The sequence below is a fragment of the Chiloscyllium plagiosum genome, unplaced genomic scaffold (assembly GCF_037043375.1).
Source record: "Chiloscyllium plagiosum isolate Xiang-an unplaced genomic scaffold, Cpla_swu_hap1 HiC_scaffold_53X, whole genome shotgun sequence".
In the NCBI taxonomy this organism is placed as follows: Eukaryota; Metazoa; Chordata; class Chondrichthyes; order Orectolobiformes; family Hemiscylliidae; genus Chiloscyllium; species Chiloscyllium plagiosum.
In genome coordinates this window covers 13,964,838-13,988,854 of record NW_028270191.1, presented here as the reverse complement: position 1 = coordinate 13,988,854, position 24,017 = coordinate 13,964,838, and the positions used below count along the sequence as shown (strand labels likewise).

The 24,017-nt window shown below is 40.8% G+C and overlaps 1 protein-coding gene across 2 annotated transcripts in view; it reads right to left on the bottom strand.

The window, feature by feature from the left end:
- LOC122543371 (uncharacterized) overlaps nucleotides 1–24,017 on the bottom strand; it is a 79,766-nt gene that overhangs the window by 42,101 nt on the left and 13,648 nt on the right. For both annotated transcript variants that reach the window (XM_043682019.2, XM_043682020.2), the window contains 17 exons: nucleotides 21,494–21,571; nucleotides 17,945–17,989; nucleotides 17,720–17,773; nucleotides 17,187–17,240; nucleotides 17,018–17,071; nucleotides 16,097–16,150; nucleotides 15,865–15,918; nucleotides 14,044–14,088; nucleotides 13,765–13,818; nucleotides 12,951–12,995; nucleotides 12,402–12,455; nucleotides 4,812–4,910; nucleotides 4,289–4,333; nucleotides 2,840–2,938; nucleotides 1,352–1,405; nucleotides 795–902; nucleotides 435–488 (listed from right to left, as the gene is read on the bottom strand). In XM_043682019.2, coding sequence (XP_043537954.1) covers nucleotides 435–488; nucleotides 795–902; nucleotides 1,352–1,405; nucleotides 2,840–2,938; nucleotides 4,289–4,333; nucleotides 4,812–4,910; nucleotides 12,402–12,455; nucleotides 12,951–12,995; nucleotides 13,765–13,818; nucleotides 14,044–14,088; nucleotides 15,865–15,918; nucleotides 16,097–16,150; nucleotides 17,018–17,071; nucleotides 17,187–17,240; nucleotides 17,720–17,773; nucleotides 17,945–17,989; nucleotides 21,494–21,571 — 1,050 coding nt within the window. The remainder of the gene's footprint in view (nucleotides 1–434; nucleotides 489–794; nucleotides 903–1,351; nucleotides 1,406–2,839; nucleotides 2,939–4,288; nucleotides 4,334–4,811; nucleotides 4,911–12,401; nucleotides 12,456–12,950; nucleotides 12,996–13,764; nucleotides 13,819–14,043; nucleotides 14,089–15,864; nucleotides 15,919–16,096; nucleotides 16,151–17,017; nucleotides 17,072–17,186; nucleotides 17,241–17,719; nucleotides 17,774–17,944; nucleotides 17,990–21,493; nucleotides 21,572–24,017) is intronic.

The following is a 24,017-nucleotide window of genomic DNA, read 5'->3' as shown; positions in this document are numbered from 1 at the left end:
AATGGTGTTTTCTCTCAACGTAAGTATTCCATTTCCTGAAAGTTTAAGTTGAATGCTTTGTGTCTTTTAACTATTTGCAAGATTGATATTGTCATACACTTTAACTGCTCTTCTGGATAAGATTTATCCCATTTAAAGTAATTTTTATTATCTTTTAAAATGGTGTCTCACACACATTATAAATCAGTACAGACTTAGCTCCAGCAAAATTAAATTTCCAGCATTTGCTGACAGGTTGTTGATTTTCAGTTGTCCAATAAACACTAACATTATCAGAGAACCAACTAATCAGGAAGCTTAGGGCCAGGGATCCAAACAGTCTGAATTCTAAGCTCTCTTTTAAAAATAATTAATAAATTGATTTTTTTTTAAAAATGTGAACAAAATGCAATTCTGCCTTTAAACAGTATCACTTTCTGAACTATGGTACCTACCTTAGGACCAGCAAGACCATCCTGACCTGGGAAACCACGGTTACCAGGAGCACCCTAGCAATGGAAAGAAAAGAACTGAGGTTAGAGGCCACAATGAAATATTAATAAAACAAGTTGTCACAACTGAGATAGAACACATAAATACAACAGAGAGCCCGTATGACAACATCATCTTCATCCAAGTCACACTGTCGAAGACAAAAGTTCTCCATCTAGTCATCAAAGTTACGTTATTTTTCTTTAGAATCTTTGTTTAAAATCTGACACAAAAGCGAAACATTCATCTTTTGTTCTCTTCTAGTCATTGGCGCAGCTAATGTGCATCTCCTAAGAAGCAAACTGTGATTGGAGGAAACTCACTCTCTCGCCAGGAGGACCATTCGGACCAGCAGCCCCTGGCTCACCACGAGGGCCTCTCTTGCCTTCTTCACCAGCCGGGCCAGGAGCACCTTGAGGACCAGCAGGACCCTAAAGGAAGCATCAGGAAAAGGGTGAGCACTTTCTAATTACATTCACAAAGAAATTAAAAACAATAGAGTGGATTTAAAACATAATCTAAACATTTAAGGTTTAAGTCATGTACAAAAATAGGCAGTTTGTTTCAGAAGTAGAAAACCATTCGGCCCAACAAGCCATCTATTCCTGATACCTACTTAACGTCACCATATCCAGCAACCATTTCGCTTTTTGGACATACAGCTATTTATCTCTTCAGTCATGCATCAATGTCAAAATCTAATCATTTGAATATCCTTTGAACACAAACGTTCTGCCTGATTTCCAGATATACTTGCTAATTTTCTTCATTTTTAAGTTGTCTGCCCTGGTATCTTGGCCAGTATTTATGTTTATTTGAATCAAAAGAATTACCTATACTTTTAACGCTGAAGAAAAAAGACATCTTTCTTAATACTTACAAGTTCTCCTTTTGGGCCTGCTTCTCCCTTGAATCCTGGTACACCAGGCTCACCCTGTGAGACAAAACAATTGTTAGCATTAGACATTGGGGATTGAGAGCATAATCTAGACCAGTGGTGCTCATAAACAGTAGCCTTTGGCAGACTTGCTGCTCCATCTAGTTCTGAGACTCCATTCAAGGCCTGTCCAGTTAAAGGATGAAAACCTAACATTCAGGGTTGCTGCCTTTTCGCACTGTTGCCACCGTTTGTTTAATACAGTACATTGCTGGCTGAGAGAAATTTTCACTGTCCACTGGAATTGGAAACACCAAGGAGAAATATTCTACATACAATCCTTCTAAACTTGGTTGTGTCGGAAGTATTTTGCTGTTTGAAGACAGCATTCTAAGCTCTGTAGCACCTGGTTGAAGTACTAACAGTAGCACATAACTTAAGGGGATTAAGCAAAAGTATCACACAAATATATCACATAACACAAAAGCGTATTCGTTCATGCTTCAGTCTAATTAGGCCTCTGCTCCATTACTCTATGATGCAGTGCAGAGGCCTTGGCCAATCTGGCAACAGTTTAAAAAGGATCACTGTTGCTCTGGGAGATCAAAATTGGGTGGAGAGGCAGTGGGGCCTATGATGACAGAGTGATATCTGTTGGGATATTTTCTCCAGCTAAACCTCCTGCCATGGATCCTCAGCTGTTACCCCTTAGAGTTGGTGGATTAATCCATATGGGGTGAAATAAGGGAAGGCATACTGCTGGCGAGGTGAGGTGGTCACTGGATAAGGGTTGGAGGTTAGCCTCCTCTAGGAGCTTGTCTGTTGCAAGTAGCCTCTTGATATGTTGGAGTGCAATGTTGAGGAGGCGCTATCTGTACGTGAAGGATGTGTCATGGGTGATGCCAAGATAAACCGGGCAAGTGGCCAGGCTCGGGCTTCAGTCTCTCACCATTCAAGGTAATATTCAGTTCCGCTTAGCGCTGGTATTATGAAAGTGGAATGTGTGGAGACATTTGCATTGGTACTCAGTTGTGAGCACATTGTCTTACAGTCATCAGGCAAACTTGGCAATAGCATTGTTTAATGTGTCTCCCAGCTCTGAGAATTCTGAGCCTTAGCCACAGCTGATGTTGTCTGCACTTATATATGTCCAGGACTAGGTTGTGATAAAAATGGTCAGTGCTTTCCTGTTAGTGACCATCAATACTTCTGGTTAACAGTCAATGTCAGGACTGGCTTGTCACCATTTGGTGTGGAAGATGTGAAAATGTTGGTGTGATTATGGCCTGGTGCAGTTTGATGTAAATTTGTGTGGTGAATGTTGGCATTATTTATAGGTTGACATTATGAAAACTGGCATAGCTTGATTTATATTTATCTGTTAAAATTGACCACAACACTCCACTGAAAGTAATGGACGTTCCAGAGGTTTCCAATTGAGGAGATTTCAAAATGAAATTATATTCTTGAATGCTGAATATTTTTACTTACTTGTTGACCTTTAGGACCAAGAGGGCCAGTAGCACCTTGTGGACCTGGAGGACCACGTGGACCAGGGAAACCGGGTGCACCAGCAATGCCAGGAGCGCCCTAGGAGAAGAAGGAAAGAAATTAGCATTAACCGATAGATTGGGGATGAGTAGGAAGGTACCAGGCCTTGACAACTGTAACTTTTAAGTGAAATAAATAACAAATATAGGCTTCATACTCATGTTCCCTTACTCTAAGATGGTGAACAATACCATACAGGCATTATACTGGTTTGGTTAAAGTGCATCATCTAAACATCTAGTGGAGGAACCAAGGCCAATGGTTTAGGTTGGCAAGCAAGGGTCCAAGGAATAGAAATGAACCAGAAAGGATTCAAGTGGCTGGGTGATGGCTAGTTTTGGTTTTAAAAAATCACTGACGATGTAACGATGGGAACACTGAGGATAGTAAAGGGTTCTGTGGTTTTGAGACTTAAAATCTTGCAAATCTTTGAAATTCCCTGCCTCTCTGGATTCTCAGCCATTAAGTATATTTAAGGGAGAGTTCAATAGATTTTTTGCTTTGCTGAGTGAGTGAAAGGAGATAAGGATAGTGTGGGAAAGAAGCTTTAAGATAGAGGATCAGTCCCAAACTTACTGAGTAGCTTTAAGTGTTTGATGGCTGTGAATTGGCTAAGGGCAAGGCATCCAGCAGGGGAGCATGCCCTGCCTTAGAGAGCTGGACAGCTACCAGACAATCAGAAGCTAGGCTGCTCTGTAGTCCTGGCAATGCCAAGTGCCAGCAGTGGCCACTGTTGGAACTATAGTCAGTCCCCAAGAGGAAAAGTAAATGGAGGCCAAAGTGAAGAGATAGCCTGGGCTTCGGTGAGTCCTGGCTGATCGGGCCCTGTTTCAGAGGACACGGGTTAAGGGTTCAAGGTTGGAGGGGTAGGAAATTGGTATAACCTTGGAGAATGGAGGGAGGGAATGCCTCCAGTGGGCACAGACACCATGCCTACTGCACTCCCCCAACTTATCCAATATCAGGCCTACACAATTAAAGATGCCAAGCTGCCCACTTGGTGTGATCTCCACTTGCCATGGGCAAAATAGCAGTAGGGGAAAGCTATGGGACTTAAGCCCTTAAGAGCCTCAAGGTGGGGGCAAGCCACTCAACACCTCGCCGGCCCAGTAAATTAGGAGAGAGGTCAGGGTGGGCAGCTAGGTGGTAGGTAGGGCAGATGGTGCATCTTACAAGACCCCTCACCCCTACACCAACACCTGCCTACTGTTGTAAATCATAACATGATTGCCATCCTTATAATAAGTATCATGGGTCTAGAATTCCCCAGCATTTTAAAATCACTTACAATTAAATGGCTGTCAGATGAGAAAATTCAAACCTATCTTGACAGTTCATAGATAATTTTAGTAAGTGCCAACACCAAGTTTATATTTAAGTTATACTTACAGCAGAACCTTTGGCTCCAGGAATACCGTCAGTACCAGGGTTACCCTGTCAGAAGAGACAGAAGACACATAAGTCAATGTCATGCATCAACATCAAAATAGTAAGGCACAAATAATGTTTATATTTCTAAAACATTTCTTAAAAATAATGCTTATGTGCTTAATTGAAGAATATAGTTGCGATTCATGATTTGAATTCCATATTTTGTTGATCTGCGTTCACAATATTTAGGATCAGAAATTGACAGATGTAATTGGATATAAATACAGAACAAATGTACTCAGGAATGTAGACAGCTATACCTGGGCTGAGTACCTCTAGGCCACACTGGGAAAAGTCGAGCCACTCAGTGTGAGCGCACGATCAAACTACTACAGTCACATAGCCTGAAGACATACAACACATGAAGGATGGCTACTTGTTATTCAGTCTGCGTTTAGCAGCAGCCTGTAAAGTTACGTGAGGACTGTCCTTTGGTGAGAAATTACAAAATGCAAGTCTGGCGATGGATTCAGTAACTTACAGGAGCTCCAGCAGGGCCTGGGGAACCGGGGCTTCCTGACTCTCCTCTTGAACCCTGAGCACCCTCAGGACCACGAGCACCAGTTGGACCAGCTTCTCCCTGAGTGGAATGAGAAAGGAAACAGGCATTAGGACAGTGTGCACAATCCAAAGATATGATCAATTTAATAAATTGTATTGACCAATCTGGTTGCATGTTATAGCTGGTTGGCTGCTTCAACAATTTGAAAGGATTGTTGAACTTTGCATCATGAAAGCTGCTTTGGAAAATGAAGCAGTTGTTTCTCCAGTCTTCATGACAAAGGGAAAATCCTTAGCTAATGGGTTAGGTGCAATGATGAGCAGCACCACTCATTAAGGTTTAATGGATGACATCCAGAGTCAATGAAGTAGTATAAATTAAATACAATAGATTTACAACACCCTTAAGTATGATAATGTCCCAAACCAGTAAGCCCAAAGCATCGCGACATCCTTAGTGACACACAACCAGTAATATGGACAAAGGATGTCTAATGGTATGGGTATGAACTGTACTTGGTGATACAGGAGTGGGTATGACTCATGGCATGGCTACATGCCAAAGTATAGGCCACTTCCATTGATACTCTTAAGAACCATGACTATATCTATGGTTACAACAAGTCTTGAGTGTGGTGCTGGAAAAGCACAGCATGTCAGGCAGCATCCGAGGAGCAGAATATTCAATGTTTCCGGCATGAGCCCTTCATCAGGAATGAGGCTTGTGGACTGGGGGGGCTGAGAGATAAATGGGAAGAGGGGGGAGCTGGGGGGAAGGTAGCTGAGAGTGCAATAGGTAGATGAAGGTGGGGAGAAGTTCCTCACTTTCTCCTGGTTGATTATAACAAGCCTTGCCCAGTTAGAAGAGCAAGGTCATGGCCAATGGCATTGGAAGGGACATGTCCAGTGAATAGGATATGGAGTACCACCAGTGAATGGGTGCAAGTCATGTCAATTGATCTAGCTAAAGACTTTTTAATTATATATTTCTGACCCATACCTAGTGATACAAGCACAGTTATGACCGGGGCAAGGGAGCATGAACTGTGACATGACCATAACCATAGGTATTGCAATATTCAGTGATGTTAGTTTGAGAATGTCTAGTAATTTTGATTTGGCTATGCTCAGATGTATTGGTATCCAATGTTTCCAGTGATTTGGACATATCTGTGCCCAATGGCATTGGTATGAGGTACATCCAGGTATTTGGGTGCAAATGCCTACTAGTTTTGGGCTTAGATGCCTCCTGTGATTGGGCATGATTATGGATAGTCATATTTGTATGGAGTATGCGTGATGAGTTAGGTATGGTTATGCCAAGTGATGTTCATAAAGTGTACTTCTATTGATATAGTTATGCCCATTTGTTCACAGGATGTGAGTGTAACTGGCAAGGTCAGTATTTGTTGCCCATTTCTAATTGCCCTGGAAAAAGTGGTGCCTGTTGGACTCAGTGGCATTGTCAATGCATGTCCCTGGAAGCTTTCTTTCACAATTCAATTACCCTTTGGCTGAAAGCTCTGATTGAATGTCCTTGTTATCCCGACTTTGATATCTGAATAAAATTCCTGGACTAAGTTTAGCAATTTGTTTTGATAATTTTGAAAACTTAACTGAGGTCATCCCAATGTTTCCTCTTTTCATAGAATTATAGAATGGTTACAACACAGAAGGAAGTCATTCAGCCTGCCATGTTTGTGCCAGCTCTCCAGAAGAGCAACCCACAAGCTCCACTCTGACTTTCCCTGTAGACCTGCAACTGTTCTCTTCAACCGTTATTTAAATTTTAAAGAGAACTTGATTCACGTTGCCTTCACCACACTCTCCAGCAGCGCATTGGACATCCTGACCAATCCCTTCGTAAGAAAAGCTTCACTTCATATAACCTCCGCTTCTTTTGCCATTCAGTTTAGACTGGTGTCCTCTGGGTCTTAGCTCTTCCATCAACAGGAACACTTTTTCACTCTCTCTCTCCACTTTGGGCAGAGTCCTGATGACTTTGAATATCTCTGTCAAATCTCTTCCCAATCTTCTCAGAACTCAGTTCCAAAGAAGAGTCATAGTGGAGTCAAAACATTAACTGCTCTCTCTCTCTACACACAGATGCTGCCAACCCTATTGAGTTTCTCCAGCATTCACAGTTTTTATTTCAGATCTCCAGAACCCATAGGATTTTCCTTGTAATACTCTTCCCAAATTTCCTTTCTGTAAGGAAAGTATCCCAACATCTCCAATTGACCCTCACAAATGAACCTTCTTATCCTTGAAACTATTTCTGAGAATCTTTTCTGCATTTTCTTTAAAACTTTCACATCCTTCTAAAGTGTGATGCCTAGAACTGAACTTGATTTATCAATTCAGGATGACCCAGTGTTTACAACAGATTTATCATAAATTCCTTGCTTTTGCATGCTGTGTCTCAATTCATCAAGTCCAGATCCCATTTGTCAACTAATTTCTCAACTGTCCTATCAGCCTTAACTACTGGTGCACATATACACCCACAACCCTCTGCTCTTGCATGCTTCTTAGAATTATGTCCTTTACTTTCTATTGACTCTTTGCTGACCAAATGAATCATATCACACTTCTCTGTGTTACAATGGGCAGACACAGGAAAACGTATCAACCTGTCTCTGTCACAATTTTAACATTGTGTCCTATAGATCTATATTAATATAGATCAAGAAAAGCAAGGGTCCAAATACTGATCCTTGAGAAATTCTCGGTGTACCTTCCTCCTAATTTGAAAAAAAAAACTATTTCCTCCTGCTCTAAATTTCATGCCACTCAGATGCTTTGTACTGTCCTGCTACTGTTCTGTTTATTCCATGAATTCTAGGTTTGTTTATCAAATCCCTTCTGAAAGTCCACAGAGATTGCGTTCCTTCATCAACTCTGTCTGTTACCTCCTTGAAAAAGTCACTCAAGTTTGGCAAACCTGATTTTTTTCAACAAATCAATGCATCCACACACGTGCAAGTAACTGTTAATTTTGCCCTGGACTGTTGTTTCTTAAAGCTTTTCCACCTCTCAGGTTACACTATTGGGATTGCAGCTGCTGGGCTTATCTTTCTACCTCTCCTTTTGAATGAGGATGTATCATTTGCAATTCTCCAGTCTTCAGGCACTACCCTGAGTTTGAGTTGGATTGGAAGATTATGGCCAGTGTCTCGGCAATTTCCACCCTTACACCCCTCACTATCTATGGATACATCCCATCCAGTCCTGATGATTTATCAACATTAAGTTCAGTCAGATTTTCCAATAGCTCCTCTTTATCAACGTTTTACCCATCCAGTGTCTGCAAAGTTCTCATTTAATACCTTAGCCCTGCCTTCTACCTCCATGTGTAGATGTTAATTGACTCCACCCCTTTCTTTATGAACCCTTTTACTATTTATATCCCTACTAAAGACTTCTGGATTTCCTTTTATATTAGCTGCCAGTCTCTTCACATACTCTATCTTTGCCTCTTATTTCTCTTCCCATTGAACTTTTCACAGATTTGCACTTTTGCTACCAAATGGACATATATCCTCTTGTAGTCCTGTCTCTTGTTGCCCCAGCCTTCTCACTTATGGGAATGTACCTTGACTGCACCCGATCTATCTTCTCTTTAAAGGCAGCCCATTGTTCAGTTACAATTATGGCCTGCCAGTCTTTTGATTCTATTTTATCCAGGGCAGATCTGTTCTCAGCCAACTGAAATTGGCTATCCTCCAGTTAATTACCTGCCCCCAAAAATCCCAACTTCCTTTACATTTTCCGGTAAGGTAAATTCCAGATACTCAAAATTACCTTTGTGATGGTCTTTGCATCTTTTTAGGGGCAATACTGCCTACTCTGTGATCATGTGATATGATTCTGTGTGCTAAGAATGACCCACAATGAATTAGGTGGGGTATAGCTGGCAAATTACAGAGCCAGAGATGCATTAGCCAAGCTTTAGTTAAGGAAAAAACAAAAACACCTGCATCAAGTCTGAACAAAGCAGTAATTCAAGACATTTCTGATTCTCTTACTAGTTACATTTAAGCAAGAATATTGAATCAAATATATTCCTGGATCAACTTTGCTCTTGGGCAGCACGAGAATACTGAATTTAAATGAAGAATATTCAGACTCAGCCTGCCTTACTGGACAAACTCTCTTCTTTAATCTGTGCTGCATTTCTGGATCATTTACTATGAAGTAGCTCCAGATAAAAAGGAACTTTTCAACTTAATTTTTGAATTCAGATCAAGGGTCACAGCTAATTGTGTTGGAAGTGTATCTCTGAGCCACAGACAAAAGATGAATCTGAGTTTTTCCCAAATGTATCCAAAACAATATTAGAGAAAGCTATTCAGGTTATGGTTAAGGACAACTGACTCAAAGGTCATAGGTTCAAATTCCACTTTATCCAAAATGTTTTTAATTCCGCAATTTGCCAATCAGTGGGCTGGCATCAGAAAACAATGACCACAAAGCTGCTAGATTGTCACCACAATCCAATTTTTTCACTGATCTCCTTCAGGGAATGGAACCTGCCCAGACTGGCCTATTTGAGACTGCAGTTCCCCACTGAAATTAACTCTTAAGGCCATCAGAGCAACTCGGGGCCACGCAATAAATACATCATAACCCAGACTCACAAGACCAAAAGTTAAAAAAAAATTGCATTTATACAGCAGCCTATCACACTATCAGAAGCACAAGGAAATCACTTCTGAAGTGTAGTGCCATTCTGTCCTGGCAATGTCTTACAGAAAATAACAATGAGATGAACAACCGAGTAAACTGATTTTATCATTATTATTAGTTGAGGGAGGAACATTGGCTAACAATCAAATATGATGAATCATTTAATGGGGTTGGATGATGCAAGATGTTTATCTACGAAGACAGAAAAATCTACTAATACAATAGCAAACTTTGAACCCAGTTGTTCAGTGGGAGCTGAAGTAAACAGCAGTGTTGGGCCTGACTTGTGAGCAATGTTATATTTGGGACTTTTGGATCACCAGGAAGTGATATCTGAGTGTGCTCACTGTGGTAAATTGGCAATGTTAGTCTGACAGTACAATTGAAATGAGACAATGGGACCAATTTTAACAATTAGGTTGAAACAATGGATCTTAAAGATATGTAAATTTAGGTTCATTTTACACTATAGAATTTCTCTTATCAGCTCAGCTTTTATCTGTGGGCTTGCTGCATTTCCTCTATTTTTCACTTTCCTCTCGCTTGTCTGTTTTTGTCTCTTGTCTGATGCCTGCTTTTAATAACTTTCCCAGACACATAAAATCTGTCCCAGCAGCATGAAGCATATTATGGTGAGACATGTGACAGAATGCACTCAGGCAGCTTTTTAACTCCATTATAATGTAAGATGGGGAGGATGGGGAGAGAGAGAGAGAAAGGGAGATCCGGTTCCCTTTGCAGTATTATTCTTCATGTCTGGGGAGCTATCTGCTTCTGTTTTCTGGTCTTGGTTTCATGTTATCCAGCTCACCAGAACACTACCTGACCCTTTAGAAAACTGTCAGTTTCTCGATGAATACACTAAGAATGAGGAGCTTTAAGCCAAAATTGACACACTTTTTACGCTTCCTTACATAAAAAAAAGTTAGATATCAAATCAAATTGTCTGTTCATTATCGCTACACCACTTTAATCTGACTTGGGCTTCAAAAATCAGAACCAACACATTTTTTACAGAAGAGCTTTACATGAGTAGTCCGTGTTTTATTTGAACTTTGTTTCTTAGCTACAGACTTCATGCATCTCCCTGGCAACAGGGGTGGCATGATGATTCAGTGGTTAGCACTGCTGCCTCACAGCATCAGGGACCTGGGCTCAATTCTAGCTTTAAGCAACTGGCTGTGTGGGTTTCTTCCAGGTGCTCCGGATTCCTCCCACAGTTTAGGTGGATTGGCCATGCTAAGTGTCCAGGGATGGGTGGGTTGGCTATAGAATCATAGAATCCCTACAGTGTGGAAACAGACTGCTTTGGCCCAACAAGTCCACACTGACCCTTCAAAGATTAACCCATCCAGACGCATTCCCCTATTACTCTACTTTTACCCCTGACTAATGCACCTAACCTACACATCCCTGAACACTATGGGCAATTCAGCATGGCCAATCCACCTAACCTGCACATCTTTGGATTGTGGGAGGAATCTGGAGCACCCGGAGGAAACCCATGCAGAGACGAGTGCAAACTCCACACAGACAGTCACCCGAGTTGGGAACCAAACCCGGGTCCCTGGCGCTGTGAGGCAACAGCGCTGACCATTGAGCCACCGTGCTGCCCTCTAGTGGATATGGGTATGGGGGGGTGGGTCTGCGTGGGATGCTTTTTGGAGGGAGGGTGGGGTCAGTACAGACTTGATGGACCAAATGGCCTGCTTCACACTCGAGGGATTCTATCATTCTATGAACAGTCCCAAGCCAACTGCAATCTTGGAGTCAATATCTGACCTTGATATGAGTTTCTAACCACATATTTGCACCATCACCCAGCTCCCTCAAAATATCTCCTGACTTTGTCCCTATCTCAGCTTCTCCACTGCTGAACCTCTCATTCATGCCCTTGTTCTCTCTAGACTCGGCTATTTCAACACACTCAAGTCTGTTCTCCGACATTTTACCATTCATTTAACAAAATACCTCCTATGTGACTTTGTATCATATTCTGTTTGCTTTATATCCTTCCTGTCAAGCACTTTAGAATGTTTTATTACTTTAAAGGTGCTATATAAACCGAAATTGTTATGTTAAGCTTTATGCATAGGATGCATTTCTATTCAGATCAAATAACATTTTAAATAATTTCTGTTTCAATTAAGACATCAGAAGATGTCTTTTTAATTAAAGAGACAAGACCAAAATAAAAAGGCAAGGACAGGGATTATGCTTGAACTAAACAAAACACAAACTGTGAGATAATATTGTGGTAAAGGGCCTTCCAGCCCCCACCATGCATCCCCTGAATCAGGTTAAAAGGATAATGGCCAAGCTACCCAGTAAACTAATTAACCTTTTCGGTTTCAAAACTGACAGTTTGATCATTCTTTCAGAAAAACAACATTTTGAAAGTATTTTATGAGTATGTCCTTCAAGCAAAATGGGGGTTCAAACAATGAATGAGGTCTAGTTAAGCAACCTCAATGCTTATATTGCAGGTGGAATATAAATGAATACCAGTTGTTCATCGGTATCTCTCACTCGGTGCCCCTGCTGCACTTCATGGACTGATGAAAGAATGTTGCCTGTGGCCTCAATTCGCTGTGTACATTTCTCAGTGAACTCCAGGCTCAAAGGCTTGCTTTATTTAATCAGCTTGTGGCTTTCAGAAGCTGGGATTCCTGCCCTGCTTGTTATCCCGCCAAGTCTCTCTTTCTTTCTCTCTCTCTCCCCTGGACTTCACAGGAGAGGGTGGGTGCGGGGTAGGAAGGGGCCTCTACATCGCTTCACATTCAGAGCAGACTCGGAGAGGAATGCCATCACACTGCTGCTCATTCAGGCTGTTAACAGTCCAGAACAGCTTTAGCAATTACCACCAACAGCCTTCACTCACCTTCGCGCCTGGAGCACCTGGGAAACCGGGAGCACCAGCAGGACCGACTGGACCCTGAGGGGGAAGAAAAGACATGGCAGAGATTTAATCAACACTGTGAAATAGAAGATAAAGCCAACATCTGAAAAGAATTAGCCAATGTTAAGAAACAACAGAGAAAAAATATTTCTATCTTTTACAAGCCAAAAGACCAGTGGAGTATAGTACTCCCATCGAAAAAAATCTGTGAGGAGAACATATTAAAAATCTTTGCTTTAATCTCTGCATTTTGAACCACAATGCCTTATTATCTGAGCTGGATAAAGCGTCAATAAATATTTCAAACTATATTATGACAAGCAAAATTAACAATTAACTAAATAGTTTTATTTAACAGTGTTAAATATTGTCTTTGCAAAATAAGTAAATATAGTGAGAACTAACCAGATTATAATTTGAATGCAGTGGTGAGTGAGTACAAAACAGGAGATGTACTTTTTTGGTTGAACCAGACGCGATTTCCACACCTGGCAATGTGTGCAAAACCTATATTTAACTAGAGATACTTACTGGAGGACCGGCTGGACCAGGCAGACCATCGTTACCACGGGCACCCTGTGAAATAAATGGGCAGGGTATCAGTGTGACATCTCAGTTTTCATGCAAACTAGCATTGTCTGATTACTTTGAAGAACAACTTAACTGTAAAATAAGCACAAAATGTGACTGTGTCATTGTGCAATAGATGCAGTAAGAATCTGAACCAGCAGTGATGAGGAGAGAGATAATCTACTGTATTCTCTGTTTTAGTCGAACTGTAGAGCACTGAAGGAGGCCTATTCAGCCCATCATTCCTATGCTAGCTCTCTGAAAAATCTTTCTGTTGAATTCAATAGACTCCCCTTTCCTATCTATCCCATTGCACCTCTGTCTGTTCTCTCAAAGAACTTTTGCCTTATTCTGACTTTCGTGACTTTTTTTTTGGCCCATTTAAACTTCATCTGTCCTGGTTTTAAAATGTGGGGCAAATTCTTACAGGAGTCCAAATAACATGTGCTATGGCGAGATGTGAGGCAGAATCAGGCAAGAAGACCCACCTCAACACTGGCAGCATCTCACTCCATTGTTTATGCTTTTCACAGGTGGCATGGTGAGATTCTCAGTAAGCCTTGCAGTGAGAAACCTTCCAGAAAACTCCATGCAATTTGGACACAGTCAAGAGAACATAAGACTCAGCCCAAAGTTTCTAAACCAATTTAAATCAGAGATTCTGTGTGAATGTGAAATGAATGCCACCTATTGGATGATATCAGCTTGCTGTGTACGTTTGATGTCGATGCTTGCCATTTATATGAAAGTAGTTTGAAGGTTGGGATTTACTTACAGCTGAACCAGGAGCTCCAGGACGACCTCTCTCACCAGGCAGACCACGTGGACCCTGCAAAGGAAAGATAGCAACCCCTTTGAGTCTCACAAATAAATGATGATGGTTATCATAACAACAGATGCTGTTTAAATTTGATGCAATATATAAAATGTTCCAACATGACAATCAAAATTTTGAATCAATACAATTATAATTATAACAATAAGAAATGACAGTATGCTTTTGTCACTTTATGAGGACCAAATGCTTGCAGCTATATGGGAAATTCCTACTCACCATAGGACCAGGAGCTCCATTCTCTCCAGCAGCACCTGCTTCACCCTGTTTGGAGAAAGCAGAGGGGTTATCATTTTGAGAATGGTCAGTGGCCAAAGTGCAGCTAAAGAATAGAAAGGTCAGCAACAGCCATTAATGATAATCCCTCCATGATCAAATGAATATCTGATCTTAAGTTTAACATTTTCAACTGCTTCCTTTGTGATTTCTGACTTCTTCTCAACTGCCATTTCAGTGTGAAACAACCTCAATCCCCAGACGAACCCCTGTAACAACTACTAAAGACAAGACTGGTCCAAGTTTTCTCATCTTCCTTTTTGTTATGAAACCCCTCTCTTGTTGTTGCTTGGGACACGCCAACACCACCCTTATGTTAACCCCACCCTTATGTATTGACCTTAAAGGTCAAGGTGTAGCATCTGCCTCGAAAGACCTTCAAAACCTCATGTTGAGTGTTTTATACTTTATCTGAGATAGCTGTGAATATTCAGGGATGGAGATTCCTCAGTCTAGTGCATTCTCAGCCTCATTCTCTTTTAATTAATCCATTGAAAGGAAATTTATTTTCTGTTGGACAAATTCCAAAAAATATGTCAATTTTAAACAATGATCTTTACTTATGGCTTGGGGCTACAGATTAAATCGGCAAGATTTATGCAAGAACAGAGCCCCATGTCGTAAACTTCCATCAGTTTGTTATTCTGGAGCATTCTAAAAACTACTTGAGCTCTTCTGGAAGTCCAGGAGGAAAATGTTATGGTGCTGCACAAAGAATGCTGAGTCCACTGCTGAATTGGGCAAGAGGCCTGTAATATGCAGCAAGGTGCACTGGTAGATTGTTCGGAGTGAGCCCTTGTGATACTGAACTAGACACTGAGGATGGCTGCTTTAAAGAGGTGACCAAATATACATCCTTGCCCTCCTCTTGCCTCAAATGTGATTGTGTTTTCTGTATGTTAGTTCACAGAACTTACAACATCAGGTTCATATCGAAACAGATATCTGGAAGTTTATTAACAGCTAATTATGTAAATGATATGAAATCGCACACTTCCATATATAGTCAGAGTTTATATGTTGGATTATGTTGCTAAGGTGTAGTCCCTTTCTAAGATCTGTGCTATAATACAACAGCGTCCTCCTGTTCCATTACAATCTCCACAATTACCAGCCTTGTTATTGGTGCATTAACAATGGATGAAACCCTCTAAGGTGCTCAGTCTCACGTCCTCACTGTCATTTATAGCAGTGATGGCAACTCACATCCATTGTGGAGGAGTGAGTTGGGGGGGAGGGTAGGAAAAGAAGTTAAGATCCCATCCTTGGGGGTGTGAATTCAGCAGAACACCTCACTATCATTTCCTCTATGTACTGCTTTGGGAATTACTCGAAAACAAGCAGCTTCAAGGAAAAAAACTCAGACCCACATTATTTGCCAGTGTCAATTTTAAACACAGACTTAAATATGGGCCAGAACAATTTAGACTGAATGTTTCAATGGAGGAACATCCCTCACAGACATTTTCGCATAGGTCTATCCCAGACTAAAGCATAACAGGTTTATCCCTGATTGGGATATTTCAACATAGTACTATTCCAGACTGATTTATTTTTCACACAGACTGTAAAATCTCTAGATAAGCCTGGCCTGAGCTCCAATATTTCTCTACGTTCTATTTTCCAAACTGGTACATATCTGGACAGGCCTCTCTCAAACTGCAGTACACTTGTTCAGTGAAGACTCCCAATAAACAGAAATTTTAAAAGTCCTGGGCTTGACTGCAGTTACACTCCAATGAAGTATTAAATTATTTTCTGTACCTTTGCACCTACAGCACCAGCTTCACCTTTAGCACCATCAAGACCTGGGTAACCCTGTGAAGTGAAAACAAAACAATGAATCAGGTTAAAATCACTTTTATTTAATTAAACATAGGTAGTAAATCATACGGCCCTGAAGAATGGCCTTTGCTGTTTAACATTGAATATTTGTTAACATCAGCTTTATGTGTCACATTTTAGCCTCGGATATCCAAACTAGTCTGATACTGACCCTGTGACCTTTGACACCTGGAAGACCTGGAGTTCCTGGGAAACCACGAGCACCCTGGGAAAATAAAGGAGAAAAGGTGACTGAGGTATAAATTCAGCAAAATTATCATCAATTATCAGGATAATCATTCTATTTCATAAAGGCACTGAATGCTTCTTTCACTTCTGCACAGGGCCAAGATGCAGTTTTGGTTTTTATTTTGTACAAAATGAGAAAGAAAATAATCTGCGTTTATGCCATAAAGTTATAGATTTTTTTTGCAGCAAAACGTTTGACATGTGCTGATTTGTCATAACAGAATTGCTCAGGCCTGTACTGATTGCTGGGCATTTCGTGCAATGCAACATGTAGTGGCTTGTAGTTAAAGATGCTTTCATGTAAAAACTGTTCTGAAGCTGCTGAGAGACTACTAATGTGAATTTTGTAATACTGGTCAGTATTCATTCATAGTGTAAGTGCTCCAACTCTGATTTGTAATTATTGTGAAGGCATTGGCTTGTGAGACAGAGACCACATGTGGAATAGAAATCTTAACCTGGATTATTGGAGAGCGGTGTTAGAAACCTGACTCAGCTCAGTCTTCACATCCTTGGAGACTGTGCTAATTCCAGAATTAGACCCATTTGAAAGTCTTCTTTAGAAAACTGAAGTTACTTGCTAATTTCTAATCTACAGGGTTGGATTGGCTGTAGCTCAACGGAATGTCATGTCTTTCTATCCTTATGTATCATTCCTCTTTCTTGTTTTCTATTTTTCTTGTTTTCTTTTAAGCATCTGGATATTTATTCACTGCGTTCTACTTTGGGAGTAAAATACTGACCATACAGGCAAATATGCCTGTGAGCTAGCATAATGCCAATTTCAGTTAGGAATGTTTAATCCAGAGATGATTGTGTTACTTCAACTTGGACATTGCTGTACCTGTGGCCCTGGGGGTCCGCGTTCACCGGGTTTTCCGGATTTTCCAGCCTCGCCCTGTGGGATAGATAGAATCACCTGTTAGCTCTACCTGTGTTACCATGCAGCATTGTCTAAATCGAGTTTAAAACCATGAGAATTAAAAGGTTGTCAGTGACTAAAGAAAACTTACATCAGAACCAGGTTTACCAGCAGGTCCAGGAGGACCACGAGGACCCATGGGACCCTGCAACAGAGAAATGATCATTCATTTATAACAGAGAATCATAAAGGTCCATTGAGTCTAGGACCAGGAAGAGACGTTACCCTTTCCCCTACCCTTGCCCAAATAAAAGCTGTCAAACACTCTGGTGAGTGATGGCCCCCAAGTTCAGTGAATAGCCACAGAAAGGGATAGCAAATACAACTTCCCCATTCTACCTGTTCAGGTGCTATCAATTGTTTGTTCCTAACTGCTGTTACTACTTCAATCCTAATCCCACTACCTTCTTTTAGTATATTACAGCATTTACATTTTCAAACCTATACCACAATCAAGAATATACTGGGTTATTGTCCTTTCTGTAGAATCTGGAGTTGAGAATCTCAGATTCACTGTTAGGACCCAGTTTTACCTGTGTTAGTGAAACAGGTTTTGAATTACGACTGGGCTTTTATGAAGAGTCCGGATGAAATGGGTTTAGTCATGCTGTGCTGGGTACTTACAGCAGCACCAGATTCGCCAGGTTCTCCAGGAGATCCTTGGAACCCTTGAGGGCCCTGTCAAGAGAACAAAGCCATTATTGACAACTCTCAGGACTTAGTACCTCACATTACAGGAAATTCTTTTATCTTATATGCAACTCTTTTCAGTCAGTCCTGTGCTATACTCATTAGATTTAATCCTTAAATATTAACCACAATAAAGAGGGTCAAGCAGTCAATACTTACGGGAGCACCTGTGGGTCCTGGGGGTCCTCTGGGTCCCATGGGGCCCTGGAAATAGAAAAGAGAGCCAGTGAGAGGTGGTATGGACCTGTAATTATCAACACATGATTTCTTATGCATACCGCAATACTTTGGGATGGGTGATGGCATATTGATTTGGACGTGAGGTACCCATAGATATGATGCTAGTTATAAGTTGGATCAGAGGTTCAATATGTATGATGTATGATGTTCGTTGTATAAAATAAGATCAAGTGTGTGCAGATGGAGGACCTCCATGGGTACCTGGGGAACCATTTACAGGTGTTTCAAATGTGAGTCTAAATGTTATTATGCGACGAACTGTCCAAAGTGAAACAGAAAGGTTCGTGAAGTGGCACATGAAGCAGAGAACTGAAGGCAGAAAACTATGATAATCAGCAGTCTGCAGGAATAACCTGAATCACTGGAAGCTTTATTCTGGTAGTCACGGGTTCATCTAACTGTGTCGTATTAGATAGAGGTTGCATCTCAACAGTGTATGGAACTGATTGCTGAAAATGTCATCTAGATTTACTCAGTCGTAAGGATCAACATAAGGACAGGGAGATGAAAGTTCGACTTGCAAGTTCATGTTATTAAGAATGGATTTGTAAGAAGCTTCATGCATGCATAAGGAGTTAAGTATTTTTGGATGTTTGTGTGCTGAAGGGAATGTGGGTATAAGTAGTTCTAGGCAGGTATATATTGGTATAGATATTCTAAATTAGTATCAAGAGGATATAGGTCCAACTGGTTATAAAGAGGGATATATAGAGGTGTGGAAATAGGTAGTCACGATTCTAGCCCTTTTACTTGATCCAGCCTACTTCAATGATTGTTACTGGTGGTGAGGAATATCTACTTTCCAGAATTGAAGACAAATGAAGCAGAACTGGCAAAAATGTGTTCCACAAATAATTCTGATGATGGACACAGAAGGAGCTTCGAAATTGGGACGTGGAAGATGTGAATGTGATTTGACAGACCAAATCATTCAATGGACAAATAGTTTCATTTTTAAAAGATTAATGTCTCTCAAATCCAGTGAGAATACTTAAGAGTTTGAACATTAGATCCAAGCCGCTCTCCTGAAAGGGTTTTGGGCAATATGAGACAGGAAAAGGGAAAAACATTGGGTTGGTGTGTGCATGGTTAGGTCCTGAAAACTTGTAATGAAAAGTTGAAAAATTATCCTTGTTTATCTGACAGGAATTTTATTGTGAAACTGGAAGTTAATTATTCAACAGAAATATAAGTCAGTTGTATGCACTGATGACAGACCATGAAGATGTGAGAATTGGACTGTTATCCTGATATACCGGCCACTACAGCGGACAGCTGAAACTGACAACCGGAAGCGGCAGGGACAGGCCACTATAAATGTCGGAGGAAACATCACAGAAGCGCTTCACAGGAGGCTCCCAAGCACTGAGGATGTCACCTAGACAGGGGACGAAACGTCTGTAACACAAATTCCCAGCTCGGCGAACAGAACCACAACAACGAACACCCGAGCTACAAGTCTTCTCCCAAACTTTGTTATCCTGAGATGGAGTTTGTACAGAAAGTTGTAAAAGGCCACAAGGTTATTGCTGGTGTGAACATTAAAGTAGGGTCAGGAAGACAGGAGAATATGACAGGATCAAAGACTGTCGAGGGCAGTTCTAAAGATGGAAAATAAAATCTGAAGATGAAGCAGAGCAAATTCTAAGAATTAGGAAATATTACTTTGTGATTGAAAAGCTTTTGGAATGGAATGTCTGAGGCAGACTGCAGCTTATAAAAGCAACAAGAAAAAACTCAAGACAGTGAGCAACAACTTTGTTCAGGATTAACACTGATGGTTTGAAATGGTCAGCACACAAAAGAGATTGTTGTGGTGTTGATTCAATGAGCTTGAAAGGAATGTATAGAGAGAAACATGTTGAAACAACTTTGAAAGAACTCTGGTTACAACACCAAAGGCACTCATAGAGGCAAAGAACATACACATTAAAAACAAACAAAATGATATAAATAAGACATCAAAGGAAAGACAGGTTAAAAAAAAAGATTATATCCTAACATATAGGAGAGTGGTCTACAGAAAATGACTTAATTGTGTAAAAGGATTTCCAACCAAGGACGTAGTCAAATCTCCACTGGGCAAATTGAGAATGGGATTAAAAAATCAATATCATGAGCCATGTTCTGAAAATGACAGTGAATAAGGAAGAATGAGAAGGAGAGATAATTTAGAATCAAGATTGGTAGCAAAAATTGACTTAAGAGTAAATTATATCAGTCTTCCAAAGACTATAGGGTCAATTCAATAGTCCATGTTCATTGTGGAATATTATCGAATGCCAATCCTGTGATCCCAATGGGATATCAATGTAAATCAATCCCAGTGCGATATTGCTGTTTTATGGCAGGGTGCAGCTTCTAGTGTGTTGCTTACTAAACTAGCATAAAAGACTGAGGAATTTTGAGTCATGTCACATTAATTTGTGCTTGAAATCGTTTGTTTTTCTTTTACATTTAGCTCAATAAGCAACACAATCAAGAGGAAACGCCACACCCTTGTGTTTTCTGTGGCTAAAAGCATCATGCAAGTATGAAAACTGGAGTTTTTTTGGTAATATAAATGGACTGTCTGCACTTGAGCTCCTTGCTACTTATGGGAATTATACTCGCTAAACAGGGAGGAGTGATAAAGGGGCTCTCTAATCGTGCTGCAAAAGAAAAATGACAAGGCTATCAATGAGAAGTGACCATAGTGGAAGGTGTTGGGCTGCTGCAGCCTGAGAAGGTTGAAAGCAATAGAATGTGATTTGGTTAATGTAATGGATTAGACAGGTATAATAGGACAGCCTGTTACTGTTTACTCAACAGTGACTGGAGAGAATGGCCCAAACTTCAAGGTGAGGAGGACACAGAGAAGATAATTGATGGCTGGATCTGCATAGCTTTGTCAGTTGTGGGGCTTATAAATAGGTATAATTTGTTTGGGGTATAGATCACAGAATGGTACAGCGCAGGATCAAGCCCTTTGGCCCATGATGTTGTGCCAAACATGACGCCAAAGGAAACGAATCCCTTCTGCCTGTCCTTGGTCCATGTCCCTCCAATTCTTCATATTCATCAGCTTATTTAAATGTCCCTCAAACGCCCCTATTGTATCTGCCTCCGCCATCACCCCTGGCAGCGTGTTCCAGACTCCTATAGAACATATGTGGACAGATAAATGATGAAGGCTGTGTTTATGATATGAGGACTATGTGTGATGGAGTAGCGATGGCAGGATGTGTGCATTCATAGTAAATATGAAGGCTACATGTGAAGGGCATGAGGGTGAGGAATTGCACAGGGTTTTCATTAGGATTAATTTAACACTGCACACAATCTCTCCTTAAAGAATTACGGCAGGATTTAGACACAAAATGTAAAGTATATGACTTTTTTAAATTGTTTGATGAAAGCAAGTTCATTGCATTGCAATCAAAGGTGTCAGAGGCTGGAATATTGCTGGGAAATAAAAACCTATTTTACCATTGGTCCTTGCATGACACCCATCTGAGCACCTCCTGCCTTCTCATCAAACCCTCGTGCCATTTGCGAAGCAAAGTTCTGTTGGAGTACAACAAAGATTAAAATCACCATGATTCACTGTCAAAACATGTATCATCTGTGCTGGAAACTCGAGCAAGAACAATATCCAACATCCACATGCATAATATTACAAAGTCTCAAGTTGTTACTGTTGGTCTAATCAGGAGCTCTGCATGATGTTACACTCTGGGAGGCCTGGCTTCAAATTCAGATTATTGGAACAAGTCTTCTCCCTCTGTTGAAGTTGACAGTCCTACTGTCTTGATGTTGTTTCATGTGAGCCTACATTATGTGGAACAGTGCTCATGTCCCTAGCTCTGCACTAGGAGGCCTGGGCTCAAGTCCCACCTGCTCTAGAGGTGTGTCAGAACATGTGCGAACAGATAGACTAAACATACCTACACTGTAAGCCAAGCCCATTCAGTGGGAACAATGGACAACCTCACCATTGGAATTGGAAAATAGAAAATGGAGACTGAGGCACGTTATTTGGCACAACAAAGAGAGGTGTTATTTTAATTTGCTACAAACTATACAGTTGTGACACACAGAAGGAGGCCATTTGGCCTATCCTGTCCATGCCATCTCTTAGCAAGAGCAGCCCCCCTGCCTTTCTCCTGCCTCCCTGTAAATTTTCACTCTTCAGCTAATGATCCAATTCTCTTCTGAAAGCCTTGATTGAACGTGGTTCCTCCATTCAGACAGTGTATTCTAGACACTAAGCACTTGCTGTGTGAAAAAGCTTTTGCCAGCTATCTTAAATTTGTGATCTCTGTTTCTCAGTCCTTCTCCCAATGGAAACAGTTTCTCCGTGTCCACACTGTCCAGATGCCTCATTGTTTTGAACACGTCAATCAAATTTCCTCTTAACTGAAGTGTAACTTTCTTTACAAGATCACTATGACTTTTATTTAAGTTGTCAGTGCATAGATGCAGGTATTAGCCCCACTGATGTGGGATCAAATAACAACCTATGATAATGTGCTGTCATTGAAGTTTGTTTGTTCTGTTGGATTACAAATGGCAATTACAAGGAGCTTTTGCCTTGCCATTGAAGTCTTGCCTCTAATCAGTCTGCCTTGGCTGCTATTAATTTTATGATACTGTATTTGAAGCCTCTTTAGCTCTGAGCTAAGCTGGAACTGATATAGCACAAGCAGAACAACAAGTAACAAATGTACCTAATGCAAAGATACTTTCTTGTTGCAGTTATCAAATGCTTCCCTTCCCCTTATTCCAGCATAACTAACTTTAGCAGCTAAGAAGACTAAAATGGAAGACAAATTGGGAGACTGTGACTGCTCTGAGTTTTGGTGCAGGTTGTGAACTCCATCTAACCTTTCTTTTCTACAGATTTTCTGTAAAATACACTAGTTAGTTCCGACTGCTTTGCTCACTAAAGCTGGAGTCTGCTGCACTTGCTGATTGAAAGCTTGGAGGTGGAAAGGCAATTTGACTAGGCAGGTGGAAGTGTACTCTGAATCCCATTGCCTCCCTGTCCCTGCGAGTACTCAGTTCTGGACGCAAAGGCCCATGGTCAACCATCTTTGGGAGATTACCCTGTGCTCATCAAGGGCACCTCCCCACAAAATTGCGTCCTCTACCCCTTGTAACTGTACCCACATTAGCATTGTATCTTTGTTTCGTATTGTTTCTCCTCATATTCCAACCCAAATGAATCACTTCACAGTGATCGATATTAACTTTCATCTGCTGCCTCTTTGTGCCATTGCACCTTCTTAATCTTTTCCTCTTGAAGGAAACTACCTCCTCACAGTTCACAAGGCTTCCAAGTTTTGTGTCATCTGTAAATGTTTGACATTTTTTCTGCACAATCCAGAAGCTAACTTCTGCTGACCCATTGTAAGGCTGTCACAAGCTAAGGTAATTCATATTTCTAGAACTAATATATCTGAGTCACTTTACCAAGAAAAATAACAAATCTACTTTTGCATCCTATGGACACCTTCCCCAATTGATTTGATAACACTAACTCATGGAGACATTTACTATTGACTAACCAGGGTTGAAACTCTCTGATATTTTGTGTTATCATCATCTTGCATTAATCCAAGTAGAAATGCTGGGGATTTGTTTATGAGATTTTTTTTGTTGCACGAATTTGGACAACTTTGATATTTTTGGATCTCAGATTTTAAAATGACATTACAATCAGAATCCACACGTTGGCGAATGGCTGCCAACCATCTTGTAGCATCGCCATCGTGCCAACATCAAATTGAACTAAAATGGCCATGATGTGATTAATGTTTTAAAAATCAGATCAGCCAACATGAAGATTATGCTCCTGCCTGAATTCAATCCTGCATCTCCTGACTCAGATTCAGACTGAGAGCTTAGAACTCAATATTGGCTCGTTATGTTTTGATCGCAAAAAAAAGTTTTAAAGATCAGGAACTTCTCTGCTTCTGTGTGTTTACAGATACATGTGTGTTTGTACATA